General features: G+C 34.0%; 3 protein-coding genes across 30 annotated transcripts in view; 2 read left to right on the top strand and 1 right to left on the bottom strand.

The window, feature by feature from the left end:
- LOC126851115 (ankyrin-2-like) overlaps positions 1-21,159 on the top strand; it is an 81,016-nt gene extending 59,857 nt beyond the window's left edge. For 3 of the 27 annotated variants that reach the window (XM_050594720.1, XM_050594725.1, XM_050594721.1), the window contains 6 exons: positions 3,892-6,018; positions 7,123-9,906; positions 10,853-10,924; positions 11,889-13,130; positions 15,236-15,473; positions 15,883-15,984. In XM_050594720.1, coding sequence (XP_050450677.1) covers positions 3,892-6,018; positions 7,123-9,906; positions 10,853-10,924; positions 11,889-13,130; positions 15,236-15,473; positions 15,883-15,934 — 6,515 coding nt within the window. In that variant the 3' untranslated portion in view covers positions 15,935-15,984. The other 24 variants (XM_050594743.1, XM_050594744.1, XM_050594745.1 and 21 more) reach the window with 22 other exon arrangements.
- On the top strand, positions 175-3,216 carry LOC126851136 (reticulocyte-binding protein 2-like). Its single transcript, XM_050594786.1, has 2 exons — positions 175-1,679; positions 2,787-3,216. The coding sequence occupies exons 1-2, from the start codon at positions 500-502 to the stop codon at positions 3,032-3,034; spliced, it is 1,428 nt and encodes a 475-aa protein (XP_050450743.1). The 5' UTR covers positions 175-499; the 3' UTR covers positions 3,035-3,216.
- Positions 21,160-22,029: 870 nt separating the features above from the next.
- Positions 22,030-24,421, bottom strand: LOC126851164 (eukaryotic translation initiation factor 1A, X-chromosomal). 2 transcript variants are annotated; one of them, XM_050594836.1, is made up of 6 exons: positions 24,309-24,421; positions 24,017-24,194; positions 23,735-23,818; positions 23,406-23,642; positions 23,226-23,326; positions 22,030-23,040 (listed from the first exon to the last, which is right to left on the bottom strand). In XM_050594836.1, exons 2-6 carry the CDS (start codon positions 24,030-24,032, stop codon positions 23,035-23,037), a joined length of 444 nt encoding a protein of 147 aa, XP_050450793.1. In that variant the 5' UTR covers positions 24,033-24,194; positions 24,309-24,421; the 3' UTR covers positions 22,030-23,034. The 2 variants fall into 2 exon arrangements, with proteins under 2 accessions (XP_050450793.1, XP_050450794.1); XM_050594837.1 differs by having other exon boundaries at positions 24,017-24,160; positions 24,309-24,396.
- Between the last annotated feature and the right edge of the window lie 82 nt (positions 24,422-24,503).

The following is a 24,503-nucleotide window of genomic DNA, read 5'->3' as shown; positions in this document are numbered from 1 at the left end:
GGAAAGAAAAAGCAAGTGGATTCTTCTCAGGCATATTTAAAGGCGCAAAACACACTGCAGAACAGGCAACTGAAGATATTAAAGAATTCTTAGATGAAACGAGAAGAGAAGTTTCATTGGAAAAGAATATGCAACGGAAGAAGTTGCCTCGAGTCTCAAAGATTTAAAAGATAAAAAGGATGCTGTAGTTACCAAAATACAAGAAGCTGCAGAAAGAACTGCTGCTGATGCGAAAGATGCAAAGGATAAAGCAATTTCTGATGTTAAAGATAAAAAAGATAAAATTGCCGATACAACGAAAGCAGCTGGCGAAAAAATAACAACGGAAACAAAGGAGATAAGTGAAAAAATAAAAGTAACTGCGGCAGACATTACGCAAGATGTTAAAGATATTAAAGATGCAGCAATAAAGGAAGTGGAAGAGGATACAACATTAGTGAAAGAAAAATTAGCTACAGGCACTGATGTTGTAGAAAAAGCAGACAGAGCTAAGGATAAAATGTCGAAAGAAGCGAAAAAAGCCAAAGACAAAACTAGTGGCTTTTTCTCTGGCATATTTAAAGGCGTCAAACATGGCATAGAAGATGCAACTGATGACATCAAAGAATTTGTGGATGAGACGAAGAAGGAAGTTGCGTTGGAAGAAGAACATGCAAAAGATAAAGTTACCGCGGATCTCAAAGATTTGAAAGTTAAAAGAGACATTATGGTTACAGAAATTCAAGAAACGACAGATAAAACTGCTGCTGATGCAAAAGATGCAAAGGATAAAGCAATTTCTGATGTTAAAGATAAAAAAGATAAAATTGTAGAAGACATATCCAAAAAATCTGATAAAATTGCCGATACAACGAAAGTAGCTGGCGAAAAAATAACAGCGGAAACGAAGAAGATAAGTGAGAAAATAAAAGTAACTGCAGCAGATATTACGCAGAATGTTAAGGATACTAAAGATGCAGCAATAAAGGAAATGAAAGAGGATGCAACATTAGTGAAAGAAAAATTATCAGCAGGTACTGATGTTGTTGCAGAGACTGCAGACAAAACTAAGGACAAAATGACGAAAGAGGCGAAGAAAGCCAAAGACAAAACTGGTGGCTTCTTATCCGGTATATTTAAAGGCGCCAAACATGCTGTAGAAGATGCAACTGACGATGTCAAAGAATTTCTGGATGAGACAAAAAAGGAAGCTGCATTGGAAGAAAAGCGTGCTAAAGAAAAAATACCAATATTCTTGAAAGATGTAAAAGGTAAAAAGGATGCTGTTGTTTCTGGAGTTCAAGAGACCGCAGAAAAAGTTGCTGCCGATACAAAAGACGCAAAAGATAAAGCAATTTCCGCCGTTAGAGACAAAAAAGATGAAATTGTAAAAGAAGTCTCCAAAGATACTCAGAAAGTCGCCGATACTACGAAAGCAGCTAGTGACAAAATTACATCGGAAACGAAAGAGATAAGTGAGAAAGTAGAATCAACTGTGGTAGATGTTGTTCAAGATATTAAAGATACTAAAGATACAGCGATTAAAGAAGCGGGAGAAGATATAAAATTAGTCAAAGACAAAGTAACTGCGGGTGTTGATGCGGTCATAAAAAGTGCAGAGGATATCAAGGATAAAGCAGCGAAAGAAGCAAAGAAAGGGAAGGAAAAAACAAGTGGATTTTTCTCAGGCATATTTAAAGGTGCAAAACATACTGCAGAACACGCGACTGAGGATGTTAAAGAATTCTTAGATGAAACGAGAAGAGAAGCTTCATTAGATAAAGAATATGCTAAGGAAGAAATTTCCGTGGGTCTCAAAGATTTAAAAGATAAAAAGGATGCTGTAGTTACCAAAATACAAGAAACTGCAGAAAGAACTGCTGCTGATGCGAAAGATGTAAAGGATAAAACAATTTCTGATGTTAAAGATAAAAAAGATAAAATCGTAGAAGAGATTTCCAAAGAAGCTCATAAAGTTGCCGATACAACGAAAGCAGCTAGTGATAAAATAACAGCAGAAACGAAGAAGATAAGTGAGAAAATAGAAAAAACTGCGGCTGATATTACGCAGGATGTTAAAGATACAGTAGTAAAAGAGTTGAAAGAAGATACAACGTCAGTGAAAGAAAAATTATCAGCAAACGCTGATGTTGTTGCAGAGACTGCAGACAAAGCTAAAGATAAAATGACAAAAGAAGCGAAGAAAGCCAAAGACAAAACTGGTGGCTTTTTATCCGGTATATTTAAAGGCGCCAAACATGCTGTAGAAGATGCAACTGACGATGTCAAAGAATTTATGGATGAGACAAAAAAGGAAGCTGTACTGGAAGAAGAGCGTGCTAAAGAAAAAATTGCAGTATCCTTGAAAGATGTAAAAGATAAAAGGGATGCTGTTGTTTCTGGAGTTCAAGAGACCGCAGAAAAAGTTGCGGCTGATACAAGAGATGCAAAAGATAAAACGATTTCCGTTATTAAAGATAAAAAAGATAAGATTGTTGAACAAATTTCCAAAGATACTCAGAAAGTCGCCGATACTACGAAAGCAGCTAGTGACAAAATAACATCGGAAACGAAAGAGATAAGTGAGAAAGTAGAATCAACTGTGGTAGATGTTGTTCAAAATATTAAAGATACTAAAGATACAGCGATTAAAGAAGCGGGAGAAGATATAAAATTAGTCAAAGACAATGTAACTGCGGGTGTTGATGCGGTCACAAAAAGTGCAGAGGATATCAAGGATAAAGCAGCGAAAGAAGCAAAGAAAGGGAAGGAAAAAACAAGTGGATTTTTCTCAGGCATATTTAAAGGTGCAAAACATACTGCAGAACACGCGACTGAGGATGTTAAAGAATTCTTAGATGAAACGAGAAGAGAAGCTTCATTAGAAAAAGAATATGCTAAGAAAGAAATTTCCGTGGGTCTCAAAGATTTAAAACATAAAAAGGATGTTGTAGTTACCAAAATACAAGAAACTGCAGAAAGAACAGCTGCTGATGCGAAAGATGTAAAGGATAAAACAATTTCTGATGTTAAAGATAAAAAGATAAAATCGTAGAAGATATTTCCAAAGAAGCTCATAAAGTTGCCGATACAACGAAAACAGTTAGTGAAAAATAACAGCAGAAACGAAGAAGATAAGTGAGAAAATAGAAACAACTGCGGCTAATATTACGCAGGATGTTAAAGATACAGTAGTAAAAGAGTTGAAAGAAGATACAACGTCAGTGAAAGAAAAATTATCAGCAAGCGCTGATGTTGTTGCAGAGACTGCAGACAAAGCTAAGGATAAAATGACAAAAGAAGCGAAGAAAGCCAAAGACAAAACTGGTGGCTTTTTATCCGGTATATTTAAAGGCGCCAAACATGCTGTAGAAGATGCAACTGACGATGTCAAAGAATTTATGGATGAGACAAAAAAGGAAGCTGTACTGGAAGAAGAGCGTGCTAAAGAAAAAATTGCAGTATCCTTGAAAGATGTAAAAGATAAAAGGGATGCTGTTGTTTCTGGAGTTCAAGAGACCGCAGAAAAAGTTGCGGCTGATACAAGAGATGCAAAAGATAAAACGATTTCCGTTATTAAAGATAAAAAAGATAAGATTGTTGAACAAATTTCCAAAGATACTCAGAAAGTCGCCGATACTACGAAAGCAGCTAGTGACAAAATAACATCGGAAACGAAAGAGATAAGTGAGAAAGTAGAATCAACTGTGGTAGATGTTGTTCAAAATATTAAAGATACTAAAGATACAGCGATTAAAGAAGCGGGAGAAGATATAAAATTAGTCAAAGACAATGTAACTGCGGGTGTTGATGCGGTCACAAAAAGTGCAGAGGATATCAAGGATAAAGCAGCGAAAGAAGCAAAGAAAGGGAAGGAAAAAACAAGTGGATTTTTCTCAGGCATATTTAAAGGTGCAAAACATACTGCAGAACACGCGACTGAGGATGTTAAAGAATTCTTAGATGAAACGAGAAGAGAAGCTTCATTAGAAAAAGAATATGCTAAGAAAGAAATTTCCGTGGGTCTCAAAGATTTAAAACATAAAAAGGATGTTGTAGTTACCAAAATACAAGAAACTGCAGAAAGAACAGCTGCTGATGCGAAAGATGTAAAGGATAAAACAATTTCTGATGTTAAAGATAAAAAAGATAAAATCGTAGAAGATATTTCCAAAGAAGCTCATAAAGTTGCCGATACAACGAAAACAGTTAGTGAGAAAATAACAGCAGAAACGAAGAAGATAAGTGAGAAAATAGAAACAACTGCGGCTAATATTACGCAGGATGTTAAAGATACAGTAGTAAAAGAGTTGAAAGAAGATACAACGTCAGTGAAAGAAAAATTATCAGCAAGCGCTGATGTTGTTGCAGAGACTGCAGACAAAGCTAAGGATAAAATGACAAAAGAAGCGAAGAAAGCCAAAGACAAAACTGGTGGCTTTTTATCCGGTATATTTAAAGGCGCCAAACATGCTGTAGAAGATGCAACTGACGATGTCAAAGAATTTCTGGATGAGACAAAAAAGGAAGCTGTACTGGACGAAGAGCGTGCTAAAGAAAAAATTGCAGTATCCTTGAAAGATGTAAAAGATAAAAGGGATGCTGTTGTTTCTGGAGTTCAAGAGACCGCAGAAAAAGTTGCGGCCGATACAAGAGATGCAAAAGATAAAACGATTTCCGGTATTAAAGATAAAAAAGATAAGATTGTTGAACAAATTTCCAAAGATACTCAGAAAGTCGCCGATACTACGAAAGCAGCTAGTGACAAAATAACATCGGAAACGAAAGAGATAAGTGAGAAAGTAGAATCAACTGTGGTAGATGTTGTTCAAAATATTAAAGATACTAAAGATACAGCGATTAAAGAAGCGGGAGAAGATATAAAATTAGTCAAAGACAAAGTAACTGCGGGTGTTGATGCGATCACAAAAAGTGCAGAGGATATCAAGGATAAAGCAGCGAAAGAAGCAAAGAAAGGGAAGGAAAAAACAAGTGGATTTTTTTCAGGCATATTTAAAGGTGCAAAACATACTGCAGAACACGCGACTGAGGATGTTAAAGAATTCTTAGATGAAACGAGAAGAGAAGCTTCATTAGAAAAAGAATATGCTAAGGAAGAAATTTCCGTGGGTCTCAAAGATTTAAAAGATAAAAAGGATGCTGTAGTTACCAAAATACAAGAAACTGCAGAAAGAACTGCTGCTGATGCGAAAGATGTAAAGGATAAAACAATTTCTGACGTTAAAGATAAAAAAGATAAAATGGTAGAAGAGATTTCCAAAGAAGCTCATAAAGTTGCCGATACAACGAAAGCAGCTAGTGATAAAATAACAGCAGAAACGAAGAAGATAAGTGAGAAAATAGAAACAACTGCGACTGATATTACGCAGGATGTTAAAGATACAGTAGTAAAAGAATTGAAAGAAGATACAACGTCAGTGAAAGAAAAATTATCAGCAAGCGCTGATGTTGTTGCAGAGACTGCAGACAAAGCTAAGGATAAAATGACAAAAGAAGCGGAGAAAGCCAAAGACAAAACTGGTGGCTTTTTATCCGGTATATTTAAAGGCGCCAAATATGCTGTAGAAGATGCAACTGACGATGTCAAAGAATTTCTGGATGAGACAAAAAAGGAAGCTATACTGGAAGAAGAGCGTGCTAAAGAAAAAATTGCAGTATCCTTGAAAGATGTAAAAGATAAAAGGGATGCTGTTGTTTCTGGAGTTCAAGAGACCGCAGAAAAAGTTGCGGCCGATACAAGAGATGCAAAAGATAAAACGATTTCCGTTATTAAAGATAAAAAAGATAAGATTGTTGAACAAATTTCCAAAGATACTCAGAAAGTCGCCGATACTACGAAAGCAGCTAGTGACAAAATAACATCGGAAACGAAAGAGATAAGTGAGAAAGTAGAATCAACTGTGGTAGATGTTGTTCAAGATATTAAAGATACTAAAGATACAGCGATTAAAGAAGCGGGAGAAGATATAAAATTAGTCAAAGACAAAGTAACTGCGGGTGTTGATGCGGTCACAAAAAGTGCAGAGGATATCAAGGATAAAACAGCGAAAGAAGCAAAGAAAGGGAAGGAAAAAACAAGTGGATTTTTCTCAGGCATATTTAAAGGTGCAAAACATACTGCAGAACACGCGACTGAGGATGCTAAAGAATTCTTAGATGAAACGAGAAGAGAAGCTTCATTAGAAAAAGAATATGCTAAAGAAGAAATTTCCGTGGGTCTCAAAGATTTAAAAGATAAAAAGGATGCTGTAGTTACCAAAATACAAGAAACTGCAGAAAAAACTGCTGCTGATGCGAAAGATGTAAAGGATAAAACAATTTCTGATGTTAAAGATAAAAAAGATAAAATCGTAGAAGATATTTCCAAAGAAGCTCATAAAATTGCCGATACAACGAAAACAGTTAGTGAGAAAATAACAGCAGAAACGAAGAAGATAAGTGAGAAAATAGAAACAACTGCGGCTAATATTACGCAGGATGTTAAAGATACTGTAGTAAAGGAGGTGAAAGAAGTTACGACGCCAGTGAGAGAAAAATTATCAGCAAGCGCGGATGTTGCAGAGACTGCAGACAAAGCTAAGGATAAAATGACAAAAGAAGCAAAGAAAGCTAAAGACAAAAGTAGTGGATTTTTATCCGGTATATTTAAAGGTGCAAAACATGCTGTAGAAGATGCAACTGACGACGTCAAACAATTTCTGGATGAGACAAAAAAGGAAGCTGCATTGGAGAAGGAGCATGCTAAAAAAGAAATAGCAATATCTTTGAAAGATGTAAAAGATAAAAAGGATGATGTTATTTCTGGAGTTCAAGAGACCGCAGAAAAAGTTGCGGTCGATACGAAAAACGCAAAGGATAAAGCGATTTCCGATGTTAAAGATAAAAAAGATAAGATTGTTGAAGAAATATCCAAAGATTCTCAGAAAATCGCCGATACTACGAAAGCAGTTGGTGACAAAATAACATCGGAAACGAAAGAGATAAGTGAGAAAGTAGAATCAACTGTGGTAGATGTTGTTCAAGATATTAAAGATACTAAAGATACAGCGATTAAAGAAACGGCAGAAGATATAAAATTAGTTAAAGACAAAGTAACTGCGGGTGTTGATGCGGTCGCAAAAGGTGCAGAGGATATCAAGGATAAAGCAGCAAAAGAAGCAAAGAAAGGGAAAGAAAAAGCAAGTGGATTCTTCTCAGGCATATTTAAAGGCGCAAAACACACTGCAGAACAGGCAACTGAAGATATTAAAGAATTCTTAGATGAAACGAGAAGAGAAGTTTCATTAGAAAAAGAATATGCAACGGAAGAAGTTGCCGCAAGTCTCAAAGATGTAAAAGATAAAAGAGATGGTGTTGTTACCAAAATACAAGAGACTGCAGAGAAAACTGCTGCAGATGCGAAAGATGCAAAGAATAAAGCAATTTCTGATGTTAAAGATAAAAAAGATAAAATTACCGATACAACGAAAGCAGCTGGCGAAAAAATAACAACGGAAACAAAGGAGATAAGTGAAAAAATAAAAGTAACTGCGGCAGACATTACGCAAGATGTTAAAGATATTAAAGATGCAGCAATAAAGGAAGTGGAAGAGGATACAACATTAGTGAAAGAAAAATTAGCAACAGGCACTGATGTTGTTGTAGAACAAGCAGACAGAGCTAAGGATAAAATGTCGAAAGAAGCGAAAAAAGCCAAAGATAAAACTAGTGGCTTTTTCTCTGGCATATTTAAAGGCGTCAAACATGGTATAGAAGACGCAACTGATGACATCAAAGAATTTCTGGATGAAACGAAAAAGGAAACTGCATTGGAAGAAACGCATGTTAAAGAAGTTACTGCTGCAAAACTTAAAGATATAGAAGATAAAAAAGACATTGCAGTTGCCGAGGACAAAACTATAACAACCGTAAAAGATATGCAAGATAAAATCACAGAAAAAATATCTGAAGACTTTGATAAATTTACCGATGCGGCCCAAAATGCTAAGAATAAAGTAACATCAGAAGTGAAGGAAGTTGGCGAAAAAGTAGATTCAACAGTACGAGACATCACGCAAGGAGTTTCGGATACAAAAGATGCAACTGTTATAGAAATTAAGGATGGTGTAAAAATGGTTAAAGAAAAATTATCAGCTGAAATTGAAACTGTTGCTGACGATGTTAAAGGCATGGCAACTAAAGAAGCAAAAAAAGCTAAAGATAAGGGATCTGGTTTTTTATCTGGAATAGTTAAAGGTGCGAAACACGCTGTCGAAAACGCGAGGGACGATGTGAAAGAATTTTTGGACGAAACAAAATACGAAGCGGAATTGGAAGAAGCTCGTGCTAAAGAAGCAGCTGGATTGAAAGAACTGGAATATAAAAAAGATAGTAAAGCCGACAGCGCTAAGAGTGTTACAAAAGACGTAACGACTGATGTCAAAGATAAACTTTCGGAGGACACAATCCAAGTAGTCGGGACGACTGTTGTTGATAAACTAGTAATTGAAACAAAAAAAATCGGTAATGAAATAGAATTTAAAGTCGCAGATGTTTCACATGATATAAAAGATGTCAAGGGAAGTGTTAGTAAGGAAATGAAGAAAGATACGAAGGCCGTGAAAAATAAATTAGTAACAAGTGCTGATGCTGTTGCGGAAAGTACCAAAGTAACTAAGGAGAAGCTGGAAAAAGATACCAAAAAGGCAAAAGACAAAGGTTCAGATTTTCTCTCTGGAGTTATTCAAGGTGCAAAACATACAGGAAAGGAGATTTCCGATGATGTGAAAGATTTTCTGGAATCAACCAAGCAAGAAGCAGCCGCTGATGAAGCGCTTGCTAAAGTGAAATTTAAAAAGCTCGAACAAGACAAAGCTACTGACGAGGTTAAGATTGTTACAGAAAAACCTGTGAAGGGCGCGAGAGATATCAAGGAGAAGGGTTTTTCTGGCATGAAAGGTGCGAAGGAAAAAACGATTTCTACTGTAAGAATGGCAGGAGATAAGGTCAGACAAAATGTATCGCAAGCCGGCGAGAAAATTAAATCTACTAGTCACGACGCGACGCAGAAAGCTAAACTTGCCAAAGGTGCAATCGTGAAAGAAACGAAAGAAGACACACAAGTAATCAAAGAAAAGTTAACAACCGATGCAGACATTATCGCGGACTCCATGGAAATCGCCAAGGACGAGACCACGAAAGAAGCTAAAAAAACTAAGCAAAAGGCAGGCGGTTTTCTATCGGGCATGGTAAAGAGTGCTAAACACGCAGTGGAAGACGTAACAGATGACATGAAAGAATTTTTGGAAGAAACTAAACAGGAAGCAGTTGCTGAAGAAGCGCGTGCTAAAAGCGACGCTCAAGCGAAAGATAAATCCGCCAAATTGTTAACTGATGCAAAGGATAAATCTGTCGGTGCCGTTAAAGATGCATCAAAGAAGAGGATTGTTCAGAAAGGATCTAAATCGCCACGTGATGCGAAAGGCACGTCGGCGGATGTAATCTCGTCTATTCCCAAAGAGATGGGCAAAGTAAAAAAAACGCTAACGACTGAAACGAGAAAAGCCGGTGATAAACTAGAATCTAAGCTTATAAACGAGCGTGTTCAGGAGGTAGGTGTACGAGATAGTATCGAGATAATTGGCAGACCGGAAGTGTCAGGCGATGTTGAGCATTTAATTGAGACAGTTAGGGATAAAAGAATATCTCGCATTCCACAAAAGATTAGTCCAAGCAAGGAAATAACTGACGACGTCGTCACGATATCGGACGATTCAGGTTTACGTAGAATAGTAGAGACAGTAACTACGATAGGGCACCCCGAGCCTCGCACACGGCACTCCGTCACCACAGTCGTGACAAAGTCTGTGCGAACGACTCCACCACCACCCGATTCACTCGCCGAGTTCACTGACAGTAGAACCGAAGGTATCTTGCAATAATCTTGCGTTATATATCCATATATCTCTATATATATTATATATATTACATATACCAGCTGTGTGTAACATGATTAATGATTAAGTTGACGCTTCTCTGTAACTTCAGTTTTACTAGTTATATTCTCGTGACATCAGAGAGAAAAAAAAGAAAGAGATATATATTCATGCACCTTCGTCATTCATTAATGAAACCTAACACTCTAATCTCAATCATTTTCAGTCCACTAATTCTGTTCTACAACTTGTAGAGCTGATCGACAGTATTCGAAACACTCATACTATGCTTGTTCCTGTTATAATTTTCTGCGCATTGTTTTGAATTTGTTTATGTTTTTATATATGTAGAATGGGTATATTGTTAATCGGAATCAATTTTATACAAATATATATTTAATTATGAGGTTATATTTGAAATGTGAAGTTTAAATCAGGAACAGCGCTTGTATAATAAGAGAATTCAAAGATATCCGTTCAAATATCAAGAAAAAGAAACGATATACCTATATATTACGTTTAATTATTTGCTGTATTTATTTTCAGTTATTTTTGACATCTTAACATTAATTTTAATAACATTCGTTGAAATGCATGTTTTCAGGTTTTATGCCATATTTTATAACGTCTCTTATCATGATAATGGATAATTTCCTAAGTATTATTTACTGAATCGAAAATCTTATTTTGTCATCAATCAATGTCTTTTTTTTCATTTATAGCATATAACATATAGAGATCACGTATTTACGATTATACAGTAATATATTGATTCATTGAAATTAACAGGAGTACTACAACTAGTGAAGCATGAACCGAGGTATGCCATACAGGGAAAACATCATCCATCATCTAATCTTTGTTGAATCACTGCTTTCAATGTCATATTTGTCGATTCTCGATGCGAACTCAATTTGTGCTCTGTGTGACCTTTTCAGATGTAACCGAAGAGGCTGCGAGACAGGCTCAACATTTGGCAGAACAGGCGTCGTACACCTCGACGAAAGCAGGTAACGTAAAATAATTCGAGTAAAATATAAAAGACTTCACACGTATACGGATCATCATCTTCAATCGAAGATCAATAACGGTAGCAGACTTTGTTTTTGGTACCCTCATTTATATTTAGCTTTATCTTCCATAGTTAGCACCTGCCGACGCTTTCACACTAACCGGTATGCGCATGTCTCTTACTAAATAGTTACCGCGATCTCTTCTTGCTAATATATTTACATGCAAGAAAAAAAAATAGCTCTCGTCTGCAAGATTGCAATACATTCTCGTTTATTATCGAAATTAATTTGTATATACTACACTCGTCGAGTAGTCTAGATATATCAGTAGTCTAAAATATTCTTTAAATCATGATATACAATTTCCGCAGAGAAGTAATTCTTCTTAAAAAGAATTGATAAAAAATATAGATTAGATAGCTTTTTTTTATTAATTGTATAGTTTTGAGGAAAATTATTATGAATATCAAAGCAGTATATTCTTTATTTTCTTAAATATAATACTCAAAAGCGTGTTGTTCCTGCTTCGATGGTACATTTTAGTAAGATTCAAGCGCTACGACTAAACATCGTTTTTAATGAGTGTACTCTTTTTGTTTCCGATAAACAGACTAATCCTTGTTGCAATATTGATACTAACTAAAATTAAATATACGCGAATAGAATAACGGTGCACGCGCACACGCATCACACACGCGAAGCGCATTTTATGATTTATTATTTTCCCTTTCACCCATCGCACGTGCGTGCGTGCATGCGTGCGTGTGGGTGCACCTGCGCGAGTCTCTTCTTTTTTATTAGTGTTTATGCGCGTATACATACGTACTGTGAAGCAGACACGCTCCGAATCTCTTTCTGAGTCCAACTTTGGCAGCTGGGCTAGAGTTGAAATTCTTAGTGTGTATCAATGTGCTTTATGTCCTTGTTCCTGTTCTTGTCCATGTCCTTTTGGATGGGTCAGGGCATGATTCGGCTGAGATTGATGGGACTGTAGAGAGGCATGCTACTTCTGCTCCATCAAAGCAACCTGTTCCCGCCCCGCGTCACTCCACCAAGCCGTCTATCAAATCCGAGTTCCATCTGGAACTTGGTGATGCCTCACGAATACGTAAAACGGTCGAGCAACCGCTCAAACTGCAGGAAGCGCAATCGTCAAGCAAGAACAATAATCTAAAGAGCAAGATACCTCTTAAAATCGATTCTCGTACACCCCAAACAAGCGATAAACTTGAATCCGTTCCATTAGAATCCTCTAAAGATCGTATCACAGCTCCACAAGCGGTTTCGCGAACCGTTAAATACGTTACCAGGGAACACATGGATGGAGAACTGATCAAGGAAACAGCAAAAGAAAAGAGCGTATCGCTCGAGGATACACTTTCAATGATTAAACCGGACAACATGATCGAAACTGTGATAAACGACAGAGTGGAAATGACTCTTCCAATAGAAGAAATACGACGAACAACAACTACAATTGTAACTAGCGATCCATCGGTTGATCCTGAAAAATTGGAGGAGCTTCTAAAGACAGGTGGAGTCGTTGAAACAGTAAGGACCGTAACTTTGACTTCGGAAGATGATGTTTTGCAACCCATGACACGCGAGGAGGTTGTCAAGAGAATAAATCAAGTTGCTAGCGCCTTACCGAGCGAGATCTTTGATTTTGGTGATAAGAAGTTTCCAGATTTTTCCACCACGATAATAAAAACCGACAAGTCTGAATCCGATGATGTGCAAACGATTACGACCGTGCAACGGATAACGATGGAAGAGACGATGCCAGAAACTGAGAAAATCGAGAAGGTGGTGAGAACAGTGATCTCCAGCAGTAGTGATGGTGGCGATAACTTCAGTGACGCGGAAGCCCTAAAGAATCTTCGGGAGCGATTAACGAAATCTGAGATTGGAGAGACAACTTCCTGGGTTTCGACGATGGGTGAACAATGGGAAACCATGGCGCAATACTCCCAAGACACATCGCCCAGCTCTGGCAACGGCGGCGCCATTGATATGTTTGTTGCCAGCAACAACAAGAATGGTGGTAGCTCGAGACATGATATGCACAGCGACACCGATAGTGATAGTTCACCACAACCTAGAAGACGATCCCCGAGCAAGAGGCGTACGTTGGGCAGTTCCAGCGGGTCGGATGTAGCACTGCACGAAGGTGCGGAGCTGTCCCCGTTGGAGGACGACCAAGGTACCACACTCTAACAGCTAGTCTTCTAAGTAAGCAATGTACATATTACCCTGAATCTCCTCGCTAACCGGTTATACCTCTCGGATACTTGTGAACGAACCCGAATAGACGAGAGAAATATATGTATATATACAGGCTGTCCGACAAGTAAGTGATGAAAGATGAAGAAACTGAAGATTGAATGAAACTGAAAAGAAAAGTTGTGTATAATTTTTTTCTGTAACGTATAATAAAGGAGTTATTATTGAGTAAAGTCTGACCAAATAGCGCCGACCTCTTTAGCCAGACGCACGTCGATGAGCCTGGTAGTGGCCAAACTTTATTCAATAATAACTCTTTTATTAATATAAAAAAAATTCAGGACTTTTTGATTCATTGTCAGTTTGATCCAATCTACCTTCACCTTTCAATACTTCACTTAAGTTAATCATTCACTTGTTGGACACCTTGTATACATATATCTATTGTATATAGATTGTAGTGGTATGTCGAGCTTTAGTTGTTTGCATGCATTCTTTACACACCTTTCTGTACTTTTTGCTAATTGTATGGTAACTTGAAAGCACATGTTGATGTTCGTGATTGTTTGACGGAGAAAATTAATTATATGAATTAATTACATTGGTGATGGAACTTGAATGATTAGAATTATCATCGCTGAAACAGAATTAAGAAAAGATTGAGTTCGAATTCTAGATTTTATAGATATTTTGAGTATAAATTTCAGAGATGAAAATTTGAGATTGAAACAGGAGACAATTAAAAATCCTCTGTTGATTCATTTATATTTTGAAATTTTTCTTTTATATACAATATGTCTTTTTTGTTTACTATATTTTTCCCATTAAAAAAAAAAAAATGCAAAAATAATAATTATTAGGTATTTATAAAAGATGAAAATATTTTTTTCTAAATGATGAAATAATTAACGTTCTTGAAAACTCGAAATATTATTAGATTATATTAATTTTCAATTGGGTAGAGACTTTGATTATCCAAAATATTATTATTTAAATATGTTTTCAAGCAATAAAACGGAATCTATTTGCTTGGGAAATGCATGATCTGTGTTTGCTATATTATACCTTCTATATCATATAGAAGGATAAACGATCTCAGCACAAGGAAAAATAAAGCTTGTGAAGTGCAGTCATATAAATCTGCATAAAGTACGTAAATACTCCTCTTTGTAGGTGCATAATAGGTGAGGAATTATAACGTGTGCGATTAATGGTGGACAATTAAATGTTGCTTCGTTCGGGAAATGTTTGACGATAACGTCGTTTTCTTCCTTTTTTTCGTTGGTATTGGCTACAGGATGGATGGAATCTTATGATCAAGGGCTTTCTGGGACTTAGCATACTTTCATTCGAGGCTCATTTACAATCAGCTAGGTATGATTAAATGCATTATCACACGCCGATGTGTTAAAGCAATATAAAGAAAACAATCTAACATATATTTATTGCAAAACTTCTTCGTGTAAATTGGCCAAAATAGCGCTAATTAAACCGAGAATTTGCAATTATAGAGGAATAGAATGATGTGACATATGTTACACACAATAAACAGTTCGAAAATTTTCATAAAATATGAAAATATAGCGCATATACTAAATATTATTTAATATTAAATAATATGAACCAAAAAAGCAGAAAAGCTTTTCAAAAAATTGCATGACATTTTCATTATTCGGAAAATTTAAGTGGAATTAAATTTTCATGTATCTTTTGGAAGTTTCCAATTTGGCGATAAATTAAAATTGATAATATAATACTTTAGAAACTGATAAATTTAATTTATCAGTTCTATCAAATATATACATATATATATATATATATATATATATATATATATATATATATATAAAATTAAAATGATAAAATTAATTTTTTAATAATAATAAATAACATTGATCTTCAATAAGATCATTATAATAAACATGATTCAAATCGAATATGCGGCTGTTTCGGTATTACTTTTGGCTTACTCATTTATACTAATCACGGCGGTGGAACGTCTCTCATCCAGATCAATCAATCAATTCATCAAAATTTAACGTTCCCGATGATAATTCATGGCAATTGATAATCTTTAACTGACAGAAACACACGGTATGGTACCGTCGGTTTGTTCGAGCAATACGATAGAAGCGAAGACTAGGACGAAGACACCTGGTAGAGCCAACTGCGCGTGTTGGATGAGCATAGCTGTCGCTGTGCTGGTGCTTCTAATAGCGCTTATACTTGCTCTGGAGCCACACATGTTTCGACGTGTCATCTACATCTTGTCTAACAATGTCCCGAAGCAAGCCGGGTACGACCATCCTTCACATTTACTAAAGTATTTATATCGCTTTTAATAATGTTTTTTTAATAAAGTTTTTTTAAAGATATATATCAGGCCAACACACAACTTTTATGATATCAGAATAGAGATTCAAACTGTCGATTTATATTGTGTTAATATTGTATCTTATTTTCAAATTTATGATACAATCCAAAATTAAAAATTTTCTGATTAATGTATATCTCTCTCAAGGCTTTAATTTTCATTAAATAATATAATTAAAATTATAATAATTCTTCTTGCAAATAAATTTATAACACTTTTATAAATGAAGACTCAAAGATTCTTAAAGTTAATATATATTAATCAGAAAAACGTAATTATTTGAAACATATCTACTTTTGAAAAGAGATACATGATTAATTAATGTTTTTGCAATTTTATGTGTTTAATTTTTTGATAGTCGAGTCCCCCCGCAAGGCGGAACATACTATCTCTACGCATATACTTTTTAATACGAAGTAAAAATGGAAACGATACGTGAGATGTAATGTAAATATTTATCTTTTATAATATTAAGTCTTATAGTATTATATAATATTAATAATATTATATAATATTAATTAATATTAATAATATTATAGAATATCACTAATAAAAAAATATAAACATTTACAAATTATGCAATGTCCCAGAAATATGCGATTGATAGAAAATTTTATTAAATGTGAGGTTTGCATATTTGTAATATTGGAGTCTATCTCCACATAAATACAATCGCAATATTTTCAAAACCATTCGTATAATACTTTCGTGAAAAATGAAACGTCAACTAAATAACGTATATAATACAATGATTTCAATAATCCTAGCGATGATTGTAACGTGCAACGAATGATACTTTTATAAAACTGTCTTTTGTCATACATATATAGATTTAATCTCCTGAACGAATGTACATCACGTACGTGTGTTAAATTGATTTATCACACAAGAACAGGTAAATTCGTATAAATAAGAAGAAACAAGCTTTCTTTTTTCTATAATGCAATATCTATGCATGAATTTTGATCCCGCATGATTGTATCTTTTGGCATCTTATCGACTTTAGTTTGCATAGCAGCGGTCCTATTATCGGGACACAACTTCTTCATCGTAGATAAGATATGTTTTATATCTAGTGTTGTGCACGAAACGAGCTCCTCTTCTTTCCTTTTTTAGATTTTTCCATTTCTTTGTTTTCTTTTTTTTTTATTTTGAGCATCCTATAGTTTACTTTTACCCTTCTAGCTCTCTTCTGACAATAAGCAACTCAAGATAAAGCTAAAGTGTAGAGGGACCAACAGTCGTGTTTTTAGTCACGTTAGGATTGTTAGGCGAATCGTCATGTAAGTAATTTAAGTGTATGTACATATATATATCGTATTTTACACGTATAAGCACAAGTGTGCGCGAGAATGGCTTTCTCTGGATCTTGTCGATATACAAATGAATATACGACAAACTTCTCAAAAATGGCACTAAGATCTCTCGTTTTCTTTTTTCCGAAACGAGAGCGAATTATGTTGCACCGACTGATGTACTACAGTTTCTTAATATTTTACCGAATTTTCCCTTTCGATCCAGTAAAAAAAAATATAACATATGTCGCAAAAGGGATTAAAATCGATATATTTCCGCGGCGAATTTAGATTTTAATTTAGAATTTAGATTTAGATTTTAATTTTATCCGCATCGAAAATTAGACTTACAATTAACAAAATTATATCAATTTCAATCCCTGGGAACGAGAAGAATCGGAATGGAAGATGTTTTTATGTCATCTTTTCATTCCTCGAGCTTATAATCCCTCTTCTTATCAGCGCTAATTTAAAACGTAGACACGAAGAATATTTCGATGGCTAAGACATGTTTATATGCGTTAATTATCGCGTGACACATGCTTTACTAATTGAACATCCTTGAACACACGAGTTTCCCTGTGTATAATCCTTACGATATATCTTCTGTCAATGTGTCAGACGCGTGTAAAAATCGGCTCAAGTAGAATGATTTTATATCATCGTCCTAAAAAAGTTTAAATCCGCAAGATTGTTGTCCTTTCCGCTCTAGAAATTAATATTATTAAATTCGCAATAATCTAGCACTCTATCTGACCGTTCGTCTAACAATACTAACTAATGTAGTTAGTACGGACTCCTATATATAAAATTTCATGGAGCGTTTCATTTACGATTGCAAAACTACGGTCAAAACCAACGGACCGTAGGCTAAAAATCATCATACGTATCTAATAATCGTAAAAATACTTCTTTTCGAATTTAAATTTGACGATGCTTTATTCAAAAAAATTATATTTTATTGTGCGCGATATAATGTGTACCAAAATATTTGTAAGATTAAGAATATTATTTCCATAAAAAAAAAGTCATTGCTTCATACTTTGAAACAATATTGTACCATGTATCGAAATTCTATTCTCTATTATGTAGAGAATATCATATTTTATACGTATCAAAAGCATCGGAATATATTTTTTCAATTTTTTTAATTTTTATCGAAAAGAGTCCACTTTCAGTTTTTACCGTAGTATCTTTTGTTGTATCGAATACGTTGAATACCTACATCTCTTACGACTAACTGCTAAATGCTTTGTTCGGCGGCTTTTATCAGCGCTTTACACGAGCTCGCTGCGCTCAAGCACAACCGTACTGACAAAAGTATTTAGAATATGCTCAGTAATATAATGTCGTCGTGTATTTAATTAACTACAGATCAACGAGCGTTTATTTTTAAGCAGTGCTGTCTTCCTATGAAAAACACAGTTAATTCTTCGATCCTAAATAGCAAAATAATTATAAATATATATATTTGCAAAAAATTATGTAAAGCCCTAAATACACATGAGAGGGATATAAAATTTAATTTAATTTATTAAAATTCAGTATAATTAATTTTAGTATTTTAATTTTTACGCCTGTAAAAAATATATATTAATCCTGTTATTATTAGAATTGAAAAGATTTCGACAAACTGTTATTTAGAATTCAAAGTCTCTGAGTACATATTTTTTATCTTTTCGCATATATGAGAATTAGATTGGGATAAATTTATAGAATACAAATATGATAGATTCAAGAAAAATCGTTGTATAATCGATGACATACTTTCTTGTAGAAAAATATGCAAAAATATAGCGAAGAATTATCTTCTCGTCGATTGTAACATGATTTACTAAACATTCTATATATATGGAATGTTATTATTATATGTACATATGATACGTTTGAATTACAATTAAGACATAGGAATTCGGCTGAGTTTAATGATATACAGCTTGTAGCATACACATATAAAAGTAATTAGCATCACAATATAAGAAAATGTATAGTAGATAAAGTAAAAGTTGTATAAGGATGTACTATATATAAATTACGCGGAGGTATACATCTGCTGCGATATGCATCCACGTGAGGGAAAAAAAAGATAAAACGCGTGATAAAACGGTTGCATATAGTTTGGCTGATTGAGTGAAAATGCGTATATATATATATATATTATGTATCGTCAAATGTTTAGCGATGTTGTAACTTTTTTTATATGTGTCTAGTCTTATCCCCTTGTTTTGGGCATGATGTAAAATTTGAGAGATATATACGATTCGTACTCTTGTTCTCTATATAAAACACGCAGCAACGAAATAGCGAAATTTGTCGCGAATGTCATACAAAATGTTTGATTTATTCTCCTTTGTTGTCGCAGAATCTGACTTTTTGCAACATAGCGAGCCATCCTTCATGGAAACGACAACGATCGAGGTGGATCCTGTCACACAGGAAAGGTATATATAAAGAATGTTTTTTTTTTCAAGAATGTTTTTTTTATGGCGAGTATTATATCTCCCCTAATAATGATAAAATTGTTTTTATTCTATTATATATATATGTATATTTCACTTGCGTCGAATATTAAGTTAAAAACGTTCATTTATCTTTTTTTTATATGCATGTAGATGTACATAATCTTGAGAGAATCATCTTTTGCAGTATAACGACTACGCGAACGGAATCGAGAACAGTATCGTCCGTGGGAGCTGGTGGCACGGATGATTTACGCGAATCTATGCAGAAGATCATGGACACGTTCATGTCAGAAGAAAGAAAGGACCATTAGGAATAGAATGCGCTGCTGCCTTTCCAGCCTTCATGATGAATAAAAAAGAGAATTCGTCGAGGAGTTTTCGATGTCGATTCTCTCGCAATTAATTTTCGACGAAGCATCTCGACTCCATCGATTTGACGTGTCCTCGAGTGTCAAGCGATGAGTTTTTGATTATATAAGGCCAAAGGCACATCAAGACGCGTGCTCCTTCGAGATGCTGCCTCTTTCTGAAGCCACATAAAAGCATGCACGATGATTTACTACCACGTTGCTCATGGCCTATGCTTCAGATTTGCTTGCCTTTCCGTTCCGCTCGGTTGCCTTACTTCTTTACGTTCGTAATCTCGCGATCGATGATGTGTCTATGTATGTTGTTGCTAGTCCGACTAGCCGATCCGCGCTAGTCTTCACTATGCCAACCCGTCCATGTACAACGCCTTTCTCGTGTTGTTCAAAGCTATAATGCGAAATGGAAGGGAAGGAAAGATAGGCGAAAAAAATGTGAATGGTGGAAGTGCAGCAGCAGAGGATAAGATCGTCTCGATCGTGTGGCGAGCGATTGTCTAGATTAGTATCATTTTCGCAAGAATAGTCCATTTAAACTGTAGGATGGTTGTATATCTATCGCGCAATATGTCGCTTAATAGATCGGCAATAAATTAATGAATATATATATATGTGTGTGTATGTGTATATATATATATATATATATATATATATATATATATATATATATATATATATATATTCTTCATTAATACTTTTGACGAATGGACATAAATCGTGAATTTTGAAACGGAAATAATGAAATTTCTTGTTGTTACTCGATTCAAGTCGCGAATTCAAGCATAATAAAAAAAAAATGAATTAGGAAAGAGGTGCCGAATATTTCGCGCACCGACTGTGTTGATTTGATTAACAGTGAGAAATATAAATGTTTTTATGCATCGGAATATAATGTATAAATTTAACTTGTTTAAAGAATATTTCCTAACAATTTTTAATTGTATATATGATAATTTCTTAGCATAACTTATATATATATATAAATGTACTATGGATACGATTGTAATAATTATAAGATGCTAACAGGAATATTTTATTTATATAGCGAGCCTCTGGACACAAATGTTATGTGTTAATTTGTAAGCTTGGAAGGGTTACATTATTAGCATTTTGTCATGTCACATGAAACAGCGTAAAAGTAAATAGCAAAAGTTAACAACATAACAATGTGCAGAGATTTGTTTGAGACCTTGCGGATCTGGATTCATTTTTAATATTCTAAGCCAGTGTTAGCTTTTGGTGTATGACAGTTTGAGAAACACAGAAAAGAGAGGAGGAAAAGAAAAAAAATCATATAATATATAAATATATTAAAACGAAAATTAAATAAGCTATTCTATTAATGTATGATATATTGAAAGATATAATATGATTATGCTATCTGAAGTTTATAAATTATTGTCTATAATGACTGTTATACTACGTTTAATAGAATTTGCCTAGAGCCCATCTGACCTAAGGACCAAAGGCACAATCACATGCGCATCAAAATAAAATATATGATATGCTCCTATATATTGTCGTAACATTTAGTATATATAATTCATTACAAATGCCATGACAATGCTGGTACTTTAATGTTGTCGATGATGTTTATCTCATGATTGAAGAAAAATTTTTATACCTGCAATGTACATATTATTATATGTTATTGCAAAGTACAAGACTACACAACAAACAGACGATATATTCTATGTGCAATAGCAATACATTTTGAATTATCTAGTGCTGTCACTTTATATATATATTGCAAATATATTGCATTTATTATCAATGTCATTTATTATCATCAAAACATTGATGTACCAATGTTGAATTAATGCTTTATATTTCGCACATACTTTTTGTATAAGTTAATTTTCAACTTAACACGTAAAGCAACCACGCATACTTTCTCCTACTAATTACGTATCCCTCTTTAATATTATAATGGTATTATCATTACAATGGCATTGCATGATGTCAAGATATCAAAGAAGAGACTATAATTTATTATATAATATTATGTGATAGAACTATCAGCGGCATAATAAATAAAATGTTGCATCAGATTTACAACATCCTTTATAGTAGAAACATAAAAAAACAAAGAGTAAGACATCCTTTCATTTGTTTTTAAATATATACTAAATAACCAATCAATTGTTTTCTAATGTACTTTTTTTTAAGCATTTCTAAGCATTGCATTAGCATTATCTTAAAAAAACATGCAAATGTTTCAAATATGAAGAACAGAAAAAATTAATTTTACGTAAGTATATATTCTTTACATTATAAATTTTATAGAATTATAATCTATTATTACATCTTATTTATTTTATTTTTAATTGACAAGTTATAAGGAAAAAATAGGTTCTGAAAAGAGAGAAAAATATTTCTCCAATTTTTAGAATTTGTTAAACATAAGCAATTTTATTTAACATATGAAAAGAATTCGAGGTTACAATTGTATCTTATTGTTTCACTTAATTGTACATAAATAAACAATAATATTATTTTCCAGGTTTTTTCATTACATAAAAATGATTAATTGTACATTTTCATCGCTAATAGCTGATGTTAATTGTCGAAATGTAGCACACACTATAGTCCTCTTTTGATGTAACAAAGAATAACATGTATTGAACAATTGCACTGAGATACATAATAAAACGTATATTCCGAGAATTACATCTGGCATACGTTATTTGTCGTAATAAACGACTGTATCATTATTACCAATGTGTTTAATCAATCAAACTATAATAATAATCATTCTAAGACAAAAAGTTTTTCTGCTCACTAGGAACCATCCCAAGTTGTCTTTTAATTTATCAATTTACTAATTGTACTGGCTCTAAAATCTCGTCGAAATCTGACAGAGGACGAGATCTCTAATTGTGTTATTTCGTTTCTCAATGGATATTTTAGAATGAAACACTTCAACATATAAAAGAGTGTACTTGCTGTGATGTACATTACTATTTTCTGCTCAAATGATGATATACATGTTCATACTGGCAGATAATATACGAAATGCAGAAAAATATAGAGAGATGATCACGAAACTGTCATACATATTGATATTGGTACACAAACATAAATCTAGTAAATCTGACATGTAGTGTACTTAAAATAATGGAAAATTTAGATTTAATATATGTTAAATATCAACTATAAATTTTCCTATTAGAAAAGAATTCATGTTCCTATAAAACTTACAAATACAGAATATGACTACTGAAATTGGAACATGTTATCCATGAACTGACAATTTATTTGTAAATACATACAGAGAGATGAGCTATTTGATAGAAGAAAACTTTGACATATAATATTTTATGAAATGAATAGATGTCCCCATGCATTTTCATGACATACCTTTTTTTTATTATTACATCGCAGGTCATCAGATCTGTAAACACCCAATAGCATAATTTATTATTAAACATGATATATAAATAAAGAGAATCAAACTTTTTAATTGGATATTGCAGGGAAAAAGACTAAAATAGATGAGAGAAATTAGAAAATACAAATATGTTATAGCAATAATGTAACTTGTGTAGATGAAATAGTTTCATATATGAAAGAGCTTACGTTGTCAACATCATCTTCATCATTGTCGCTAATTTCATCACCAAACTCAATGTCTTCATCAAATCCATCTTCCACAAAGGTAACTGTATCATTGATACGTACTAAAAAACAATTTCACATTAGTAAGAAAAGACTATTATATCAAATAAATATACAATTAGTATACAAAATATCACTCACCAGTTTCTGGGAATTCACCATAAGTTTTCAAGTTACGTGCTTCGTCAGCCGTATATTTCAATATAACGTCCGCTTTAGCATCTTGGTAATCTCGTAAACCAATTAATATAATATCTCCCTGATTTATCCATACTTTCTTTCGAAGCTTTCCTCGAATGTGACACAGTCGCTTGACTCCATCGAAGCACATGGCTTCTAGTCTACCATTGCCCAGCATTTTTGTCACTTGGGCGTATTCTGCGCAGAATAAACACTGTGAGTCCACCAAAATAAAACGCGAATCATTTTCAATCGTAACATTATTTATATTCCCCACATTGCACTCTCACCTTGTCCATCCTCCTTGAATACCAATTCTCTCTTTTCAGTCTCGTTCTCATTCTTTCCTCTTCTTCTATTTTTACCTCCCTTTCCTGTGGACAAAACGTCAATATAATAATGGTCAATGAAATTTGCGAGCAAATTATAATATCCGTCTTTGAAATAATCTTGACATTAATAGGTTAAGTTAAACTTAACCACATTGCAAGATAGAAATTGCGATAATCAATATTTGCGATCAAAATTTAGATAAAAAAGATGAATATAAAACGCAACGCAATCTTACTGACCTTTATTCTTTGGCATGATGTTTTAATACGGTCAGCGTCAGAGATATTATAATTGTGAACACTCGTTGTCGATACCTTTAATCTTTAGTGACGAGGAATTTGAATGGCCTTGAGTACTGGCTGTCTATATCTATACTTCTATAGCTAAAGGGAATGCCAGTCTAGATTAGTCTAGAATCTAGAATGATGTAGAAAAAGTGTTTATCTATTTCCTCGAGCTTGGCTTTTAAATAATAAATATTCTCGCTATTTATAATTGTTGAATTAACATGCATGCGATAGAAAAACTTACAAAAAATTTTGATTTAATCATGTAGTCGACTCAAAAGTAGCAGACTTCCGTTGGTTGCGATAGAAAGTTCTACACAGTTCTACAAACTGATGGCGTTTTCGAATATAGCAGGTTTAATCGCTTTGAGAGCGTTGAGCGTTGAGAGAGTTAATGACGTCATTAGATCGTCTCCGCCAATAAAAGACTTGAATTCAT

This window comes from Cataglyphis hispanica, chromosome 7 (assembly GCF_021464435.1).
Source record: "Cataglyphis hispanica isolate Lineage 1 chromosome 7, ULB_Chis1_1.0, whole genome shotgun sequence".
Taxonomy (NCBI): domain Eukaryota; kingdom Metazoa; phylum Arthropoda; class Insecta; order Hymenoptera; family Formicidae; genus Cataglyphis; species Cataglyphis hispanica.
The sequence above is the reverse complement of the archived record's forward strand: the minus strand, read 5'-3'. Positions and strand labels throughout refer to the sequence as shown.

What these genes read in the sequence shown, in the direction of transcription:
- LOC126851164 (XM_050594836.1), bottom strand. An exon ending in ATTCAAGGAGGATGGACAAG is followed by an intron (nt 23,643 to 23,734) that starts GTGAGAGTGCAA and finishes TATTCTGCGCAG; the next exon opens with AATACGCCCAAGTGACAAAA. An exon ending in TGGTGAATTCCCAGAAACTG is followed by an intron (nt 23,327 to 23,405) that starts GTGAGTGATATT and finishes ATTGTTTTTTAG; the next exon opens with TACGTATCAATGATACAGTT.
- LOC126851136 (XM_050594786.1), top strand. Translation starts at nt 500, where the DNA reads ATGTCGAAAGAAGCGAAAAAAGCCAAAGACAAAACTAGTGGCTTTTTC. An exon ending in TTTCTCAGGCATATTTAAAG is followed by an intron (nt 1,680 to 2,786) that starts GTGCAAAACATA and finishes GCATATTTAAAG; the next exon opens with GTGCAAAACATACTGCAGAA.